The sequence below is a fragment of the Callorhinchus milii genome, unplaced genomic scaffold (assembly GCF_018977255.1).
Source record: "Callorhinchus milii isolate IMCB2004 unplaced genomic scaffold, IMCB_Cmil_1.0 Scaffold2, whole genome shotgun sequence".
Lineage (NCBI taxonomy): Eukaryota > Metazoa > Chordata > Chondrichthyes > Chimaeriformes > Callorhinchidae > Callorhinchus > Callorhinchus milii.
Window position 1 is genome coordinate 53,208,963 of NW_024704743.1, and position 15,809 is coordinate 53,224,771.

General features: G+C 43.5%; 1 protein-coding gene across 3 annotated transcripts; it reads right to left on the reverse strand.

Annotated features, from left to right (window-relative positions):
• Positions 1-246: 246 nt before the first annotated feature.
• On the reverse strand, positions 247-13,274 carry fam221a (family with sequence similarity 221 member A). Of its 3 annotated transcripts, XM_007903183.2 has the most exons (7): positions 13,167-13,274; positions 11,113-11,286; positions 8,911-9,101; positions 7,820-8,026; positions 5,508-5,603; positions 2,004-2,089; positions 247-550 (listed from the first exon to the last, which is right to left on the reverse strand). In XM_007903183.2, exons 1-7 carry the CDS (start codon positions 13,229-13,231, stop codon positions 452-454), a joined length of 918 nt encoding a protein of 305 aa, XP_007901374.1. In that variant the 5' UTR covers positions 13,232-13,274; the 3' UTR covers positions 247-451. The 3 variants fall into 3 exon arrangements, with proteins under 3 accessions (XP_007901374.1, XP_007901378.1, XP_007901377.1); XM_007903187.2 differs by lacking the exon at positions 11,113-11,286; XM_007903186.2 differs by lacking the exon at positions 5,508-5,603.
• Positions 13,275-15,809: the final 2,535 nt, after the last annotated feature.

Sequence of the window (15,809 nt, forward strand, 5' to 3'; positions counted from 1 at the left end):
CAGTTCATTTTTCTTAGCTGATTTTTTAGCAAAAATGCCACATTTCTACCTATGCTGTCAGAGAAGGTAAGGTTACTGACTCAGATAACCTGCATTCTCTTTTTGGTAAATGAATTGTGTAACAATGCTAATTATAACAAAAACATCAGAATTGCGGTGAATTTTCAGTTATTTGTTGTTACAATAGGTTATTATTTCTTAATATCTCAGTATTTAGCTTTCTGCAAGCATTCAAATGGTTTACAATTTTCACATCCAAGGTTTTATTTGTATAGAGATGACATTACAGTAGACGTGTTCATGAAATTCAGTTAACAGTTTCAAACACAAAATTGTGATGACAGTAACTGTTTACATTGTTTATTTCAACAATTACATGCTGACAATTACGTGCTGATGTACCAGTGGAAAAAAAGAGGCTTGTTGAAATTCGTTTCATCTGTTACCACCTTCATTTTTTTGGTTCTTTTGGAGAATTTGGCAATTGTGAAATATTTCCTTCAGGTTTGATACGTTCTTTTTGTTTCTTTGCCTGCCTTTCCCATTTCAGCTAGAATACAAAAAGCTAAGTATTAAGTCATAAATATAATGTAGCAATCAGGGATATAATTAATGAACATTTATTGAACAAAATCACAATGTACACCACCAGCACAAAACCATCTAAGAATGAATTTACATTACATCATCTAGTTCATAAATTGTACTTCTTCAAAAATTCAAGAGAGGTTCGTAATCACCTGGTTATGTTACTCTATGGGTAATGAAATACTTCCTACAGTTTATCCTGAAATTGTCCCTTTTAACTTTAAACATGTGTCCTCATGTTCTGCTATCTTGATATATCTGAAAGTATTGGACTGGACTTAGATCCCCAATCCCATTTAAAATCTAAAAGGTCTTCTCTGAGATCCCTTTTCAAAATTGAAGAGCTCTAACCTAGATTATTGCTAATTATTGCTCGTAGCTCACTCCTTAACCCGGGTAGGCGCTTGAAAAGTAAAAAATTGCAAGGATATAGGGAAAGAGTGGGGCTAATTGGATAGCTATTCCAAAGAGCTGGCACAGGCACGATGAGCCAAATGGCCTCCTTCTGCGCTGTAATAATCTATTATTCTATAATTACTACAGAGTGTCCTGCAGTCTCCCCTGATCATTTGGTTTGTGAAAGACTGAGAGAATTTCCACAAAGTTGAATATATTCAAAATGCAGCAGGATTTTAAAATGCATCTTTACATCCTCACGTACTAAATGCAAACAGAAAGAAAATGAAAATTACACATCATCTTACATTACAACATTAGCCAGTTCTGATAATGATTTTATCACATTTGTGTGTGTGTGTGTGTATGGGTGGGTGGGGGGTTGTTGATGCATCAGAGTTGTTTGTACACTCAATTCATTTCAGGTGACCCACAGTCATTGTGGTATGCAGGCTAATCGCTTATTAGAAATTTCCATGACTTTGAAGTAATAACTTTCTGTTTCAAAGTGTGTGCATTTCATCAATTGTAGTAAAATTCTCTATTGTGCCTAGCTCTTAGAAATCAGAATGTAGAGCATCCAATAACAACAAATTACATTTGTATGTGTACATTTGGACGTCCTTTCAAATTACAATTGTGTAGCCCTTTCACATCAGGAGAATGTCCCAGCTGGACAGTCAAGGATTTGCACCCGAGCTGGGGGTTGGGATCAGGAGGGCAAGGAGGGTGAGGGTAGGAACGTGACCGAATGCATGGTTGATGAGGAACGTCATGAGACGGGCCTTGAATGAGGCAAGGGAGGGAGAGTGGTGAAGGGACTGTTGGTATATATAATGCAATATTTACCCATTGATCTACCCCATATCTGCTCAATTCTTTACAAGGTAGTTGAATTCCTGGAAGTGTTTCAGTAAGCTTTGTGGTCCAAAACAACCTCTTAGGAACAAAATGTATTGTAAACTTATAAAGCACTCTGTAATATCTGTTGTATTCTTACTAGACTTATGTGAACATACCCGTTCCTGGTATCGACTTTCAAAATAAGCCATGTCTCTTTCCTCAGCTGTGGGAAGATGTGCAAATTTGCTTAAACCAGACACACCTGCAGAGATACAAAAAGTTAATTGATACTAAGCCTTTCATTGGCCGACTAAATGAAACTGGTTGCAAACGTAGCTACACCAGGTACAGCTAGTATTTCCATAAATAAATTACAACTATATTATATGCAAGATAATTTGGTATCAATAGCAATAAAAAGTCCTACAATGCTTTTAATTTACTGGGGATTGAGTGCAACAATTCTTGCCATTTGTTTTTCAAAGACATTATATCCTACGTATATTGCGGATACTGGGTTTACATTAAAATTATTTTCGATTCTTTCAGATGTCTTTGCGATTGCTTAAGTACAGTATGCAAGTTTTGTGTGTGTGTGTGGGTCTCCACTTTTTACACTGCTTTCCCAACCACCAAACAAAGTGAATGTGTGTTGGATGTGTATGTAGGCGGGGAAGTGGAGGAAAACACATTTGTTTCCTTGGGAAATAGTTCTATAAATTGTTGCAAAATGCAATGCCTACCTTAACTTGTATGGCCAATCGTCTATACTGTTGAAATATTGTTAAATTGTAGAAATAAAATAGTGCAAAGGAATGTGTGAAATCTGGAATATGAATTTGTAGAATATCTGAAATGAGCAAAATAATGTGTGCTTATCATGAGTAAACAGCCTAATCTTTTCTGGGTATAGATAGAAAAAGTTTTGTGTTATGTCAAAAATGAAACTGTAAAGAGGAGGTATATCAAATGTGTGAAAATCTACTGAGAGGAGATATTAGATTCTGAATGTTCCCCACCTTGCCGATTAGACCTCCCTCTGAGCCGAAATTTCTGTTGTAGCATCAACAATAGCCATCACTTCTGAATTTTCCCTTTCGTAACCCAAAGCTATTTATTCTGAAGCCAAAAGCTTCAGAGCCAAGAATAATCCTAATGCAGCAACGACCAAAGCTCAAACCCAGAACCTTTCCCCTCAAATTAATTTTGATTGCTTCTTTTCATTAAAGATAAATAAAATAATCCAGAGTACAATTTGTTTGTACTGTGATGCAAAAACAGCAACTCAAAGGTAGATTTCAGCTAATTAAGGTTTCTCCATTCCTCTCAATTCTTGTGTATTCAAGGTATTTTTTCTTATACTTCACTTGTTTTATACTGGACTTTTCAAACAATTTAGTTGTTTTAGCAGTATAAACTTACCAATACATTGCCAAGTGTACTAATTTCACAACATAAAAAACAAAAGGTTTTATTATATATATAGTAGGAAAATAATCAACTTTTTATAGTTAAGAATCCTTCACCGTATTTATAAGTAGCGATCTGATCATTTGAGTGCATTTTGTACAGTAAGTGACAATGGTTTGGTTGGGTATTCAACATATGTAACAGATCCATAACGTTGGAATGAAAACCCATCATCATGCTCGAGTCTCCAAACTAAACTATTGAGAATTCCACCTATCCATGGATACATTTTGTCTGTATGGAATATGCACTCCCTTTCTCTCTCTTTCTCCAAAGGGAGACACCCTGTTTCCCCCTGGAGAATTTAGGTTTGAGGAACCCAGAGTGTGCCCTGGAGTACTGCTGGAGTTTAAACAACTACAACAACACAGCCTACCACTGAAATGAACTGTTAAGCTTCCTGTTGCTTACCTAATTAGGCTACCCTGCTTGTTAGGGCTTTAACTTGCAGATTTAACAGTAACTGAGTGGGAAGAATCCCCCTGTGACTGCTTTTCTTTTCTAAATACAGACAGACTGATAAAAAGCTGGTTTATTATTAACAGCTCCAAACACACTGGGATTTAGCCTGGCATAAAGGATTGACTGATTCTTATCTTCCATTGCCAGGTTTGTCAACTTGGAGCTAAGTCAGTCCTAGAGAGATCTGACTCATCTCTCCCTCCAAGGTTAGTCAATAGTTTGTCGTTAGACATCTGGCAAGCAATGGTGCTGGATTTCTGCATGAGTCAGTTCTGGCTGATCAAAATAAATAAATGTTTGTGAATACACTGCCACCATTCTCCTGTCCACAGCCAGACACTCCTCGTCCACTCTTCCCCCCATAAACCACTGAACAGTGATTCCATTAGGTTATGATTCAGAACTTCAGCAGAAATTGTATATCTTTCTGCACGCAATAAAGATAGGCTGAAACCCTGGATACATGAGCTCGTGTTCACAAATCAGGAATCTCGGCAATGCCTGTTAGCAATTATCGGCCGAAGCTTCATCTTATCATGTTCCTCATCAACTATTCATTGGCCATCTGTATTGTTGAAGGACAATTTGTGATGTGCCAGCCACCTTGATGTTCTAGAGGTTCAAATCCAATGCTGCCTACCATTACTCATTACCAACTGCTTAATGCAGGCCCTCTGTGACGGGCCCCAATGAAGCTGACTCCACTTTCAGGATGCCGAGCAACACTTTATTGTAGGCCAAAACCCATCCTGTCTGCAGCTGCTTCTCCTTTTTGCTACATATTCACCTGACTGCTTGTATGCCAGGAGCTATAAAACATGAAGACCAATTGTCTGGCCACATTGGTTTTATGTTCCACAATCTTAACCCACAATGGGAAATGTTCTATCATTCAGAGAGTCATGAATGACCAGAGTGCTTTTCGCATTCACTTCCCTAACCCTAATGCATACATGAACAATAATAATAATACCAGCATCTTCGAGACATCTCAAAGCGCTTCATAGAATATACTGTAAAGTGAATTAACTGTATATTTTGTGGGCCAATGTCCAAGGAAAGGCTGACCACATCTTTCATTAATTTTAGGTGCATGGTTCAATAGATACATCACAAATAATTTTATCTATCTACGTAATGAAATGTATTTTATTCATGTTTTTCCACGAAAACCTGCTGGCATATATATTTTAACCGTAATATCTCCCAAAAAACTTGAGCGATTGGTTTCATTAATTTCTGCTTTCATCACTCTACTGATTAGAATGGTAATCAACAACAATATTACATTTATAGTGCGTCTTTCACGTAGGGAGGACATCCCAAGGTGCTCGACATTACCTCAGCAACAAATCATTTGATTTATTGATACACAGGAACCCCGTTAAAATACATATCAGTTAGGCATGGTTTCACTATAGAGTTGACAGTGGACCCAAACTATACCAGGGCAGTAGAATTGGCCTCTGGCACTAACTGTTTAATGCGTGCTTGAATGCCATGCACAGGAAGCATCCCTGATGCTACTTGCTGCATGCAGAAGGATGGGAGCCATTTTTTTTTAAATGGATCCGTTATAACGCCATATCTGTTTTTTGGATCCAGTTACGCTACATTGTAACGGGGTTACCCTGCAATTTAAACAAACCAAAACAGTGCAACTTTGCTTTTTTAATAAATAAATAATAATAATCCTAAATAATAATAATAATACATTTTGTGTCATTTATTAGAATCTGATAACTTGCCAGCTTCTGCATCGGGATCTGGTGGTGCATAAGCTCTCAAGAAAGGATGATCTACTGGAGAACTGATTTCTTCAAGAATATCATGACTTGCATGGCCTAATACAATCAATAGATTAAAGTTACAGTGGAAAAACCTGGAAATGTTTTAATCGGATAAAATGATCTAATATTGTCTCGCCATTATACACCAGAATTTTCTGCAAACTATTCATGTTGAATTTCAATAGCAATAGTGTCCTTCAAAATGTATCTAATTATTTATTGAAAAAATTATCTTCATTGGTAAATGTAATCATGAAATGTATTCAAATTAACCAAATATTTCCCTTGTTTTTTCCCTTTTGCTTAACCTTTTTTTAGCAGGCCTTCTGCCATTCTACTCCCACTCTCTGGAACTCCATCTCGCAGACCTTGCGTCTCGCCCCTCCCTTGCAAGCCTCATTCAAGACCCTCCTCTTCAACCATGATTTCAATCACCCTCCTTCCCCCCCCTGCCCTCCACCCTCCCCAATCCCGACCCCCAGCTCGGGTCCAAAACTCTGACTGTCCAGCGCCTTGGGACGTCCTCCCGACGTGAAAGGTGCCATACAAATGTAATTTTGTTTTTGTTGTTGTCGTTATTGGCGATGACAGTAATTTCTAAGGAAAACAAGACTTGAAACGCAAATGCAATATTAGAATTGAACTTCAGGAATCATTTACCCAGCTACTTAAAAATAATGCCTGCTCTAAGTACTTAGTTATAAACTATTTGCCATTTTTGTCTCTACTTTGGAAATGGCATTGCTCTTTGTGCTTAAACAGATTTCTACAACGTAAGGCAATCGCTCACAACAATAAAAATTCCAACAATTTTTGTTGCTGTCTGTAAGCTTGAGTTCTGTGTTAATTCTAGTCTTACAATACTAATCCTTGCATTTGATAAAGCGCCTTTTTATGTTGTTGAAATGTTTCAAAATACTTCACAGGACTTCAATGCAAAGCATAGTGACTGCATATTTGTAAGTGAACTCGGCAGCCAATTTGTGCACAGGAATGTCCCACAAGATAGCCTTGAAGTGAATGACTCTTTTTTTTCGAATTGTGCCCTGGATCTTTATTGTGACTGAACCTTGGTTTCATGTCACCTCCAACGGATGGTTCCTCTGATAATGGAGCACCAGGATTGCACTGGGGTGTCAGTTTAGATTGTGACTCAGAGTCAAATGCTATCAAGTGAGCCAGCGCCTTTCACGTCGGGGGGTCGGAATGGGGAGCAGGGTGATCAAAAGCACGGTCGAAGAGGAGGGTCTTGAGATGGATCTTGAAGCAGTCAAGGGAGGGGCGAGGCGGAGGGACTGTGGGATGGAGTTCCAGAGGGTGGGGGTAGAGTGGCTGACGGCCTGCCTGCCAATGGTAGGGCGGGCGAGGCAGGGGACGTGAAGCGGGCTGGAGCTGCTGAGCGGAGGGAACGAGCAGGATGGTAGGGGGTTAGGAGGTCACAAAGTTAGGGGGGAGCAAGGCCATGGAGGGCTTTGAAGGTGAGGACCAGGATCTTGAACTGTATCCTCTGTGTGATGGGAAGCCAGTGGAGTCAGGCGGGGATGGGGGTGATAAGGTCACGCTGCCTGGTTCGGGAGAGGACATGGGCTGCATTGTTCTGGATGATATACAGCCTATGGAGGGAGGAGTTGGGGAGGCCAACATGCAAGGAGCCTCGATGCAATGTATGTGTGTATGAGGGTTTCGGTGGCCTGCGGTGTGAGACAGTGGCAGAGCCGGGTGTTGTGGAGGTGGGGGAAAGCAGAGCAGGTCATGGCACAGATGTGCGGCAGAAAGGATAGTTGAGGGTCAAACAAGACCCCAAGATTCTGGACCGGCTTAGTAAAGTGGAGTGTGTAACCGTGGACGGTGATGATGTCAGCATCTGAGGTGTGGAGGCGCTGATGAGAGCCAATCAGGAGAGCCTCAGTCTTGTTGATGTTCAACTGAAGAAAGTTAGCTCTCATCCAGGACTTGATGTCTGACACACATTCTGTCAGGACAGCAGTGGATCTTGGCAGACCTTTAAATCCAATGCCCTGCCCTTTCACATCTAGTTCCCCCAAATCTGTCTACCTCTTTAAACATCCAATTCCCAAGTATTTGTTTCTCTCTCTTTTAAACATTCAATCTTGATCCTGTCCTCTGCAGGTAGATACTTCTATGATCATTAGTAAATTTATCAACCTTGGGTGCATTACCAATGTGAGTGCCAGCTTACACAGCCAGGGTAACAATTGTAATGTCTCTTATCTTATATTTACTGCATAAACAACAATGAAACCACAAACCAATTCCACTTTTATCAAGTCGCATATATCCGTCCGCCAAGGCATTAAATCCAGTGAGTCCTCCCATTGCAGCAAACGGGGTGTCGTGACCTGTTGATCTTCCCCTAGCCGTGCGCTCCTCTTTGGTCTCAATTATCATTTCATGAGCATAAGTTGGCTCCCCACAACCACAGGTAAAGGGACTGTGGAATCCAGTACAACTTGAGCCTGTAAGAAACAAACATCTTTAAACAAAAAAAATCAATGCATTGCAAAGCACATCAGAACAGAATGTAACTTACTGTAGAACTGTACTAAGGGAGGTTTTGCCAATAAAGAAGGTTGCTACATTATGTTGAAATAATCTAGAAACAATAGTCATCTTAATATGTTAACATACTGGATAAGTCTTCGAGGATGGGGGTGGGAATGTGCAATAACGCAGCAAGTTTCTGAACTCGCCCAGTTTATAAGGAAAAGCTTTCCAAGGAAAGAATGAAAATATTTGAAGAGTTGATCTGATTGTCTTACTTACATTCTAGCAGTCAGGTACTAACATCCTAGAAGGATACATCCATGTTGTGAACTAATCTAGATTCCAAAGGATTTTAGTGGATTTGTCAAGCATGAGCTATTTCTCCTACATTTGGTGCTAATTTCTCCTAATGGATACTGTAATCTGTACGTACACATCAACAGCATTCCAAATAATTATCCGAGATATGTTAACCTGATTAAAATGCTGATTCTGTTTTTTTACTTTTCACATTTACGCCATGCTTCTTTTTCAATAATGAACGACCCTCTTTTTACTTTTTTCTTGAGGTGTGGCAGAGACAGCATTCATTGCTATCTCCAGTTAACCTAAGATGGCAGTGGTGGTGGTACAAGACTTCTCTTTAAACACTGCAATCCTTGTGCTCCCACTAGCCTTTCAGTAGGGAGTTCAAAGATTTGGACACAGTGACAATGAAGGAGCGGCAAAAAATAAAACAAGTGATGGTGTGTGACATGGAGAGAAATTTGGAGGTTCTGATGTTTCCATGCTGATGATGCTCTTGTTCTTCTGCAAATCTAGACAAATACAAGAAAGACAGTAAACAGAAGCTTACATTTGTTACATTTAAATGGTGAAACTTCAATATGATCTTCACTAAAATGTTTACACCTGCAGCGAATTGGCTGTGTTCCATTCAGTGGCACATAATTGTAGGAAATACACCTGCAGCCATGGACTTTGCAGGGCAACAAAATTGGACGTTCTCGTGGAATTTCTTTAAAATCGGTTTTGTGTTGCTTATACCTGTGAAGATAACAGAGTGTATCTTCACCCAGCTGGATGAGTACATGGAGCATTTAAAGTTTAATTACAATTGCGGTAACAGCTGAGATCCCCTTATGTGTTTATATACATATATATATATATATATAGATATAGAACTTTCGGCTATTTCATGCACGCACAGAGCTAAAAATGATTGTTTAAGGAAGTAATTTATCTATTTCAGATACAGTATTAAACGATTAAGTCAATTAATGCCCAACCAGTTATAGCAGTGACTCATGACACACTAGATGAGTATGAGATGCTAAATGAGTAAAGAAATCTCATTCCAAACAAATTTCTTTTATATAAAATGTGCTGTAGCACTAGTACTATCTTTCTTCTCTACCCCATTTTAGAATTGTAATTTTTAAAATAAATCATCTCATACACTGTAATATGGAATCACTGTTTTTGTCAGATATATTTCAACAAAAGTATCTATCTTGGTAAATATTTATAAATATTATAGAAACAGCTGATAAAATTTCCACAGTGCAGTTTAGCAACCCCCCCACCCCCATCCAGTTCTAAGAAGCTGTTGGTATTAATAATCCCTTGTATTTTATATAGTGCATTATGATGCCAAAACAAATCAAAGGACTTCACAGAATTTTACAATGAGGTGACTGTATATTTGCAGGCACATATGGCAGCCAAATTCTGGATAACAAAGTATCAGAAACAGTCATGACATGACTGACTATCTGAGGCATTCACCCTTCTCCTTTTGAATAGTGGCCATGAGATCTTAAACATCTACCTGAGTAGGCAGAGAGGTCCTCGGTTTAACATAAAATCCAAAGAACAGAACCTCCAATAATGCTGGACTACTCCAGCAAACTTCATCTCCACCAATGGACTGACTCCTGATGAGTCAACAAGGAAGGGGCTGGGAATGAGATTATAGACACAGTTAGCAGTAGGAGCAAAGCTAAGGGCTTGTGTTCAAACAGATCAATGTGCAAATGTTACAGGATCAGAATCTGAGTGCAAAGACAAAAAAGTAATGAAATAGAAACAAAACAAATGTATGAGTTATATCGAAAGCAAAAAGAGATTGTTGACTGGGACACCATAGAAAACTTATTTTTCAAATAGTGCCATGGGATCTTTAACGTCTCACTGAACAGGCAGACGGAAGCTCAGTTTAATGTCTTATCTCAAGGACAGCATCTCCAACAAATCAGCACACTCACCAGTCTAGATTGTATGAGTTCAAAGTCCTGACATGGGGCTTGAACCCATAACCTTCTGACTCAAAGATGGGAGTGCTACTAGGCTGACTCTTAAAAATAAGAAACTAAGGCAAAAAAATGCAGTAAACTTTTGATAACCTGTTCCTACAAGGGAAAAGGGCTCAGTGATGAGTTAGACATATGTATAAATACACAAATAAATGTGGCAGAGATATTGACAGCATGATGACTTAAGTGGTAGTGACTAGCTAAGCCAGGACGGAGTCATCAGGACATTTCTGCAATTAAAAATAAACCAATTTTTTAAGGATCTAGTTTGAATCTCAAATATGGAACTTCTTAGCATAAAGTTTGTTGAGTAAAGGTGTGATGAACAGGACTCCAATGAAAGGTACGTACATCTAGAGCATGGATGTGACTGACAGGGCTCCCTTCATTAGAAGAGAATCCTGTCAAAGTCACATCCATGCTTCATTCATGTTTCATCTATGATCTAGAGACTTTATGGTAAACAAAACACAGAGCTCCTGGGGTTAGCATTGAGAATTTGCAGACAAATCATTTTGAATATTTCTATTTTTTGCCATTTGTCCTGAATTCCATTGTTAAGAGCTCAGATGACCCAGACTATTCACCTACAAACACCCTGTCACTACACTTAACAGCGGAAATCCTGTGCAGTGCTTTGAGACGTCTCGCCCACATAATAAGGTGCTTAAGGAAGAAGTGTGGGAAGACTGAAATGGGGTTGATGGCATAAATATTTTAGTCAAAAAAGTTCTCTACAATACCTGTGATTGCAAAAGCATAGAGTCTCTGGACCAACTAGTTTACAATCTATACCATTAGGTGATGCCCAGGCAACAAACAGTCGGTTCTTTAATCGCATCGGCAGCACTTCTTTCTTGTACTGTTCATACTCCTCTGGTGTAAAAAGTATCCCACCATCATCATCACCGACAATTCTATGACCAAAGAGAACACAAGGAAAGCTATTCTTTTTAATTCATAAACATGTCAAATATTTAGACAATAATAATCCTTACATCTGATATAGCGCCTTATCACATTTTTGAGACATCTCAAAGCACTTCCCAGAATATATTTTAAAGTGAATTGACTATTTTGTAGATTCAGAAGTACATGAAGATAAAAAATAGAAAAACTTTTTAAGAGTTCCAAAGAAAGCAATTCTTATCTTTCTGCTTTGAATTTTTTTCGCAAAATTTAAAAGTCATGTTTATAGGGTGGGAATTAAATCTGAAATGTGAACTAGTACTGGGGGCTTAATGTAAAAAGCTAAAGCTTTAATTTTGATAAAACTGCTCGCGAAGCTAGAGGCAATAAACAAAATGTTTCACCCTAAAAATTCTATTGTCTCAAATATACAGTGCAATCTATTCACTGCCTTCAGAGCATCCGCAGCCATGAACCAGAGCTAAACATACTCTGATACACAGGCTTTAGTCTTTATAGAGCTGGGGTTGCACCAGTGAGATAGATTAATGATTGCATTTGATACAGTCCCTTAACACGTCGAAGGCTGTCTCAAGCAGTTTGGTAGCAAGCAGTCTAGGATTTGACAGGAGTGACGGTGGTATTGAGGGTGAAGACAAGCAGCAGGGACTGAAGGAGCCCTTGTACTGAGATACTGGAGACGGTGGTGGTGGGTTAATGGGACTCTGTACTGAGGGGGAAACCCGGTTTTGAGGAAGGGAAAGGCTTTATGCGAGGGAGGGGGTAGGAAGTAAAACAAGACACCTTGGGTGGTGGAGGGAAGTGTAGAAGAGGAGAGAATGAGACCCTGTGCTGAGAGGAGGGATACCCTATAATAAGGGGAAATGGGATAATAATCTTTGCACAATGTGGTGAGAATGTGCAATACACTAATGCATTGGGGTAGCAATTACAGCAGAGAGCATCATTGTCTTCAAGAGGAAACTCAAAAGCATACATGAGGGAGAAGGAAATAGACTGGTATGGGAGAGAGGATTAGGAAGGATAAAGGCAGATGTACCCAAACACACAAAGATTTGAACTGAATAGTCCATTTCCATTCCATGTCTATTCAATTCTGGAGTTCTGAAGCTCAGTGGCTCGTGCACTTGCCTCGCAAATGAGAGACCTGGATTTGATTCCGCGCAGAGTGAAACATGGGGCAAATTTCCTTACTCCACAAGCCTCTGTTTACCAGCGGTAAATAGGAACCCGGTTGTTAGTAGATTGGCAGATCACTTTTCCGGGGGTAATAATTCCTTTAAAAAAATTGGTCACTCAATCCACGACTGTTTGTGGGACACTGCTGTGCATAATTGGCTGCCCCGTTTCACCCACAACATATAGTCAATTCACTTCACAGTATATTCTGTGAAGCGCTTTATGACATCTCTAAGACGCGATAAGGCGCTATATAAAAAGGATTATTATATTATTATAATTCTTCGTAGGGGGGAACCATCCTGTATATCCTGCACATAGGGACCGGGGGGGGGGGGGGGGGGGGGGAGCAGAGAGGGAAACCAATATGGTGACAAAAAGTGGGGGCGAGACCCGAGAGGAAAGGGTGAAGGACCCCTGTGCTGAGGGAATGAGGAGTTGAATGGCCACAGGAGGCCCTGTATTGAGAGAGTGAAGGTGGGGGGGGAGGACCCTGTACGGACAGACTGGGTGAGGAGATGTCAAAGTGCTTCCCAGGACAGGACAGGACAGGGCAGCACAGGGGCGGCCCCCACCCCACAGGGTGGACAAGCAACGGAGAGCGAGAGAGAGAGAGAGAGAGAAGAGACCGGACGCTGTCCACCAGGAGCAGCCGAGCATCCGCTGGGGTTTGGGTTGAGGCGCTGACCTCTTGTACTCCACATAGGCGTCGACAGCGGCCGGGGCGTCCTGGCCCAGAGTGATCCTCTCCATCCTCCCCGCCAGCCCAGCCCAGCCCACCAGCCCAGCCCAGCCCAGCCCAGCAGCCCAGCCCACCAGCCCAGCCCCGGCCTCCCGGCCGCCCGCTCTCCTGTGTCCTCTCCCCACCGCCGCCACCACTCCCGTTGCTTAGCAACGCGTCCCCCCAGCAGCCTTTGCGCGCAGACCGGGGGGGGGGGGCAAACGCATGCGCAACCCTGCAATCAACAAACACCCACCCACCCCATCCCCAACACAGCCCCTCCACCCCATCCCCAACACAGCCCCTCCACCCCATCCCCAACACAGCCCCTCCACCCCATCCCCAACACAGCCCCTCCACCCCATCCCCAACACAGCCCCTCCACCCCATCCCCAACACAGCCCCTCCACCCCATCCCCAACACAGCCCCTCCACCCCATCCCCAACACAGCCCCTCCACCCCATCCCCAACACAGCCCCTCCACCCCATCCCCAACACAGCCCCTCCACCCCATCCCCAACACAGCCCCTCCACCCCATCCCCAACACAGCCCCTCCACCCCATCCCCAACACAGCCCCTCCACCCCATCCCCAACACAGCCCCTCCACCCCATCCCCAACACAGCCCCTCCACCCCATCCCCAACACAGCCCCTTCACATCCCCACCCAACACAGCCCCTCCACACACCCCCAACACAGCCCCTCCACACCCCCACCCAACACAGCCCCTCCACACCCCCACCCAACACAGCCCTTCCACAACCCCCCCCAACACAGCCCCTCCACCCACCCCCCAACACAGCCCCTCCACCCCATCCCCAACACAGCCCCTCCACCCCATCCCCAACACAGCCCCTCCACCCCATCCCCAACACAGCCCCTCCACCCCATCCCCAACACAGCCCCTCCACCCCATCCCCAACACAGCCCCTCCACCCCATCCCCAACACAGCCCCTCCACCCCATCCCCAACACAGCCCCTCCACCCCATCCCCAACACAGCCCCTCCACCCCATCCCCAACACAGCCCCTCCACCCCATCCCCAACACAGCCCCTCCACACCCCCCCCCAACACAGCCTCTCCACACCCCCCCCACACAGCCCCTCCACACCCCCCCCAACACAGCCCCTCCACCCCATCCCCAACACAGCCCCTCCACCCCATCCCCAACACAGCCCCTCCACCCCATCCCCAACACAGCCCCTCCACCCCATCCCCAACACAGCCCCTCCACCCCATCCCCAACACAGCCCCTCCACCCCATCCCCAACACAGCCCCTCCACCCCATCCCCAACACAGCCCCTCCACACACACCCCCAACACAGCCCCTCCACCCCATCCCGCACACAGCCCCTCCACACCCCCACCCAACACAGCCCCTCCACCCACCCACCCCAACACAGCCTCTCCACACCCCCCCCCCAACACAGCCTCTCCACACCCCCCCAACACAGCCTCTCCACACACCCACCCAACACAGCCTCTCCACCCCCCCCAACACAGCCTCTCCACACACACACCCCCAACAGAGCCTCTCAACACCCCCCCCCAACACAGCCTCTCAACAAACACCCCCCCCAACACCGCCTCTCAACACCCCCCCCCCTCAACACCGCCTCTCAACAAACACCCTCCCCCAACACAGCCTCTCAACAAACACCCTCCCCCAACACAGCCTCTCAACACCCCCCCCAACACAGTCTCTCCACCCCCCCCCCCCCCCAGGGTAGGGATGGGTGGGGCCTGGGGTTTGAGAGGGAGGTGGCAAGGAGGTAGCGGTGGAAAAGGGAGTGGTAGATAAACAAATACCCTTGATCTTGGATTTGAGGAAGTCCAACATCTCCTTGCAGTTGGAATTGGAGTAGAGGATGGGTGAGGCACAGGAAGGTGGACAGAGGAGGCAGTCAATGGTGGAGAAGAGGAGCCTGGGATTGTCCTTGGTCTCCAAGATTATCTTGGAGTAAAAGGATTATTTGGCGGAGGTGAGGGCGGAGCGGAAGTCTAAGTGTGGTCAAGTCAGATCTGACGATGGACCGTTAGGTTTGATTTGGTCAGGTGCATTCCCTGGCACACATTTGTGCATTGAGGGATCGGAGATGACTGATGTACCACAAATATAGTCAATTCACTTTACAGTATGTTCTGTGAAGCACTTTGAGACATCTAGAAGACATGAAAAGTCCTATATCAAATGTAAGATTATTATTATTATTACCAGGGTATACCAAGGAGATTTATGGCATAAAAGTGTGCCTCACAGAAAGGAGAAATGGCAGCTCACTGGCAGAGATCTCAGTTGATATTTTTTATATAGATAGATAGATGGAGTTGGAAATAGCAGGACGAAAGATTGGGCAAGTTTTCTTATTCCACTGATGATGGGTGGGTTGGACAGGGGATGTGGAGCTGGCCGGAGCCTGCTGAGGGGAGGTAGTGGACAGGTTGATAATGGGTTAGTAGATTCCACAGGTAGGAAGGAGCAAGGCCGTGGAGGGTCTCAAAGGTGATGATGAGGTTTTGAACTCTACCCTCTGGGGGATGGGGAGCCAGTGGAGCTGGGCAAGGTTGGGTGTGATAGGGTCATTGAGCCTGAGGTTATGATAAT

Excerpts from the sequence above, each read along its gene's own strand:
- fam221a (XM_007903183.2), bottom strand. The coding sequence starts at position 13,231 with ATGGAGAGGATCACTCTGGGCCAGGACGCCCCGGCCGCTGTCGACGCC. Across the intron at positions 8,027-8,910 it reads ACCATTTAAATGTAACAAAT|GCTCAAGTTGTACTGGATTC; the intron begins GTAAGCTTCTGT and ends TGTTTCTTACAG. Across the intron at positions 551-2,003 it reads AAAGTCGATACCAGGAACGG|CTGAAATGGGAAAGGCAGGC; the intron begins GTATGTTCACAT and ends TTTGTATTCTAG.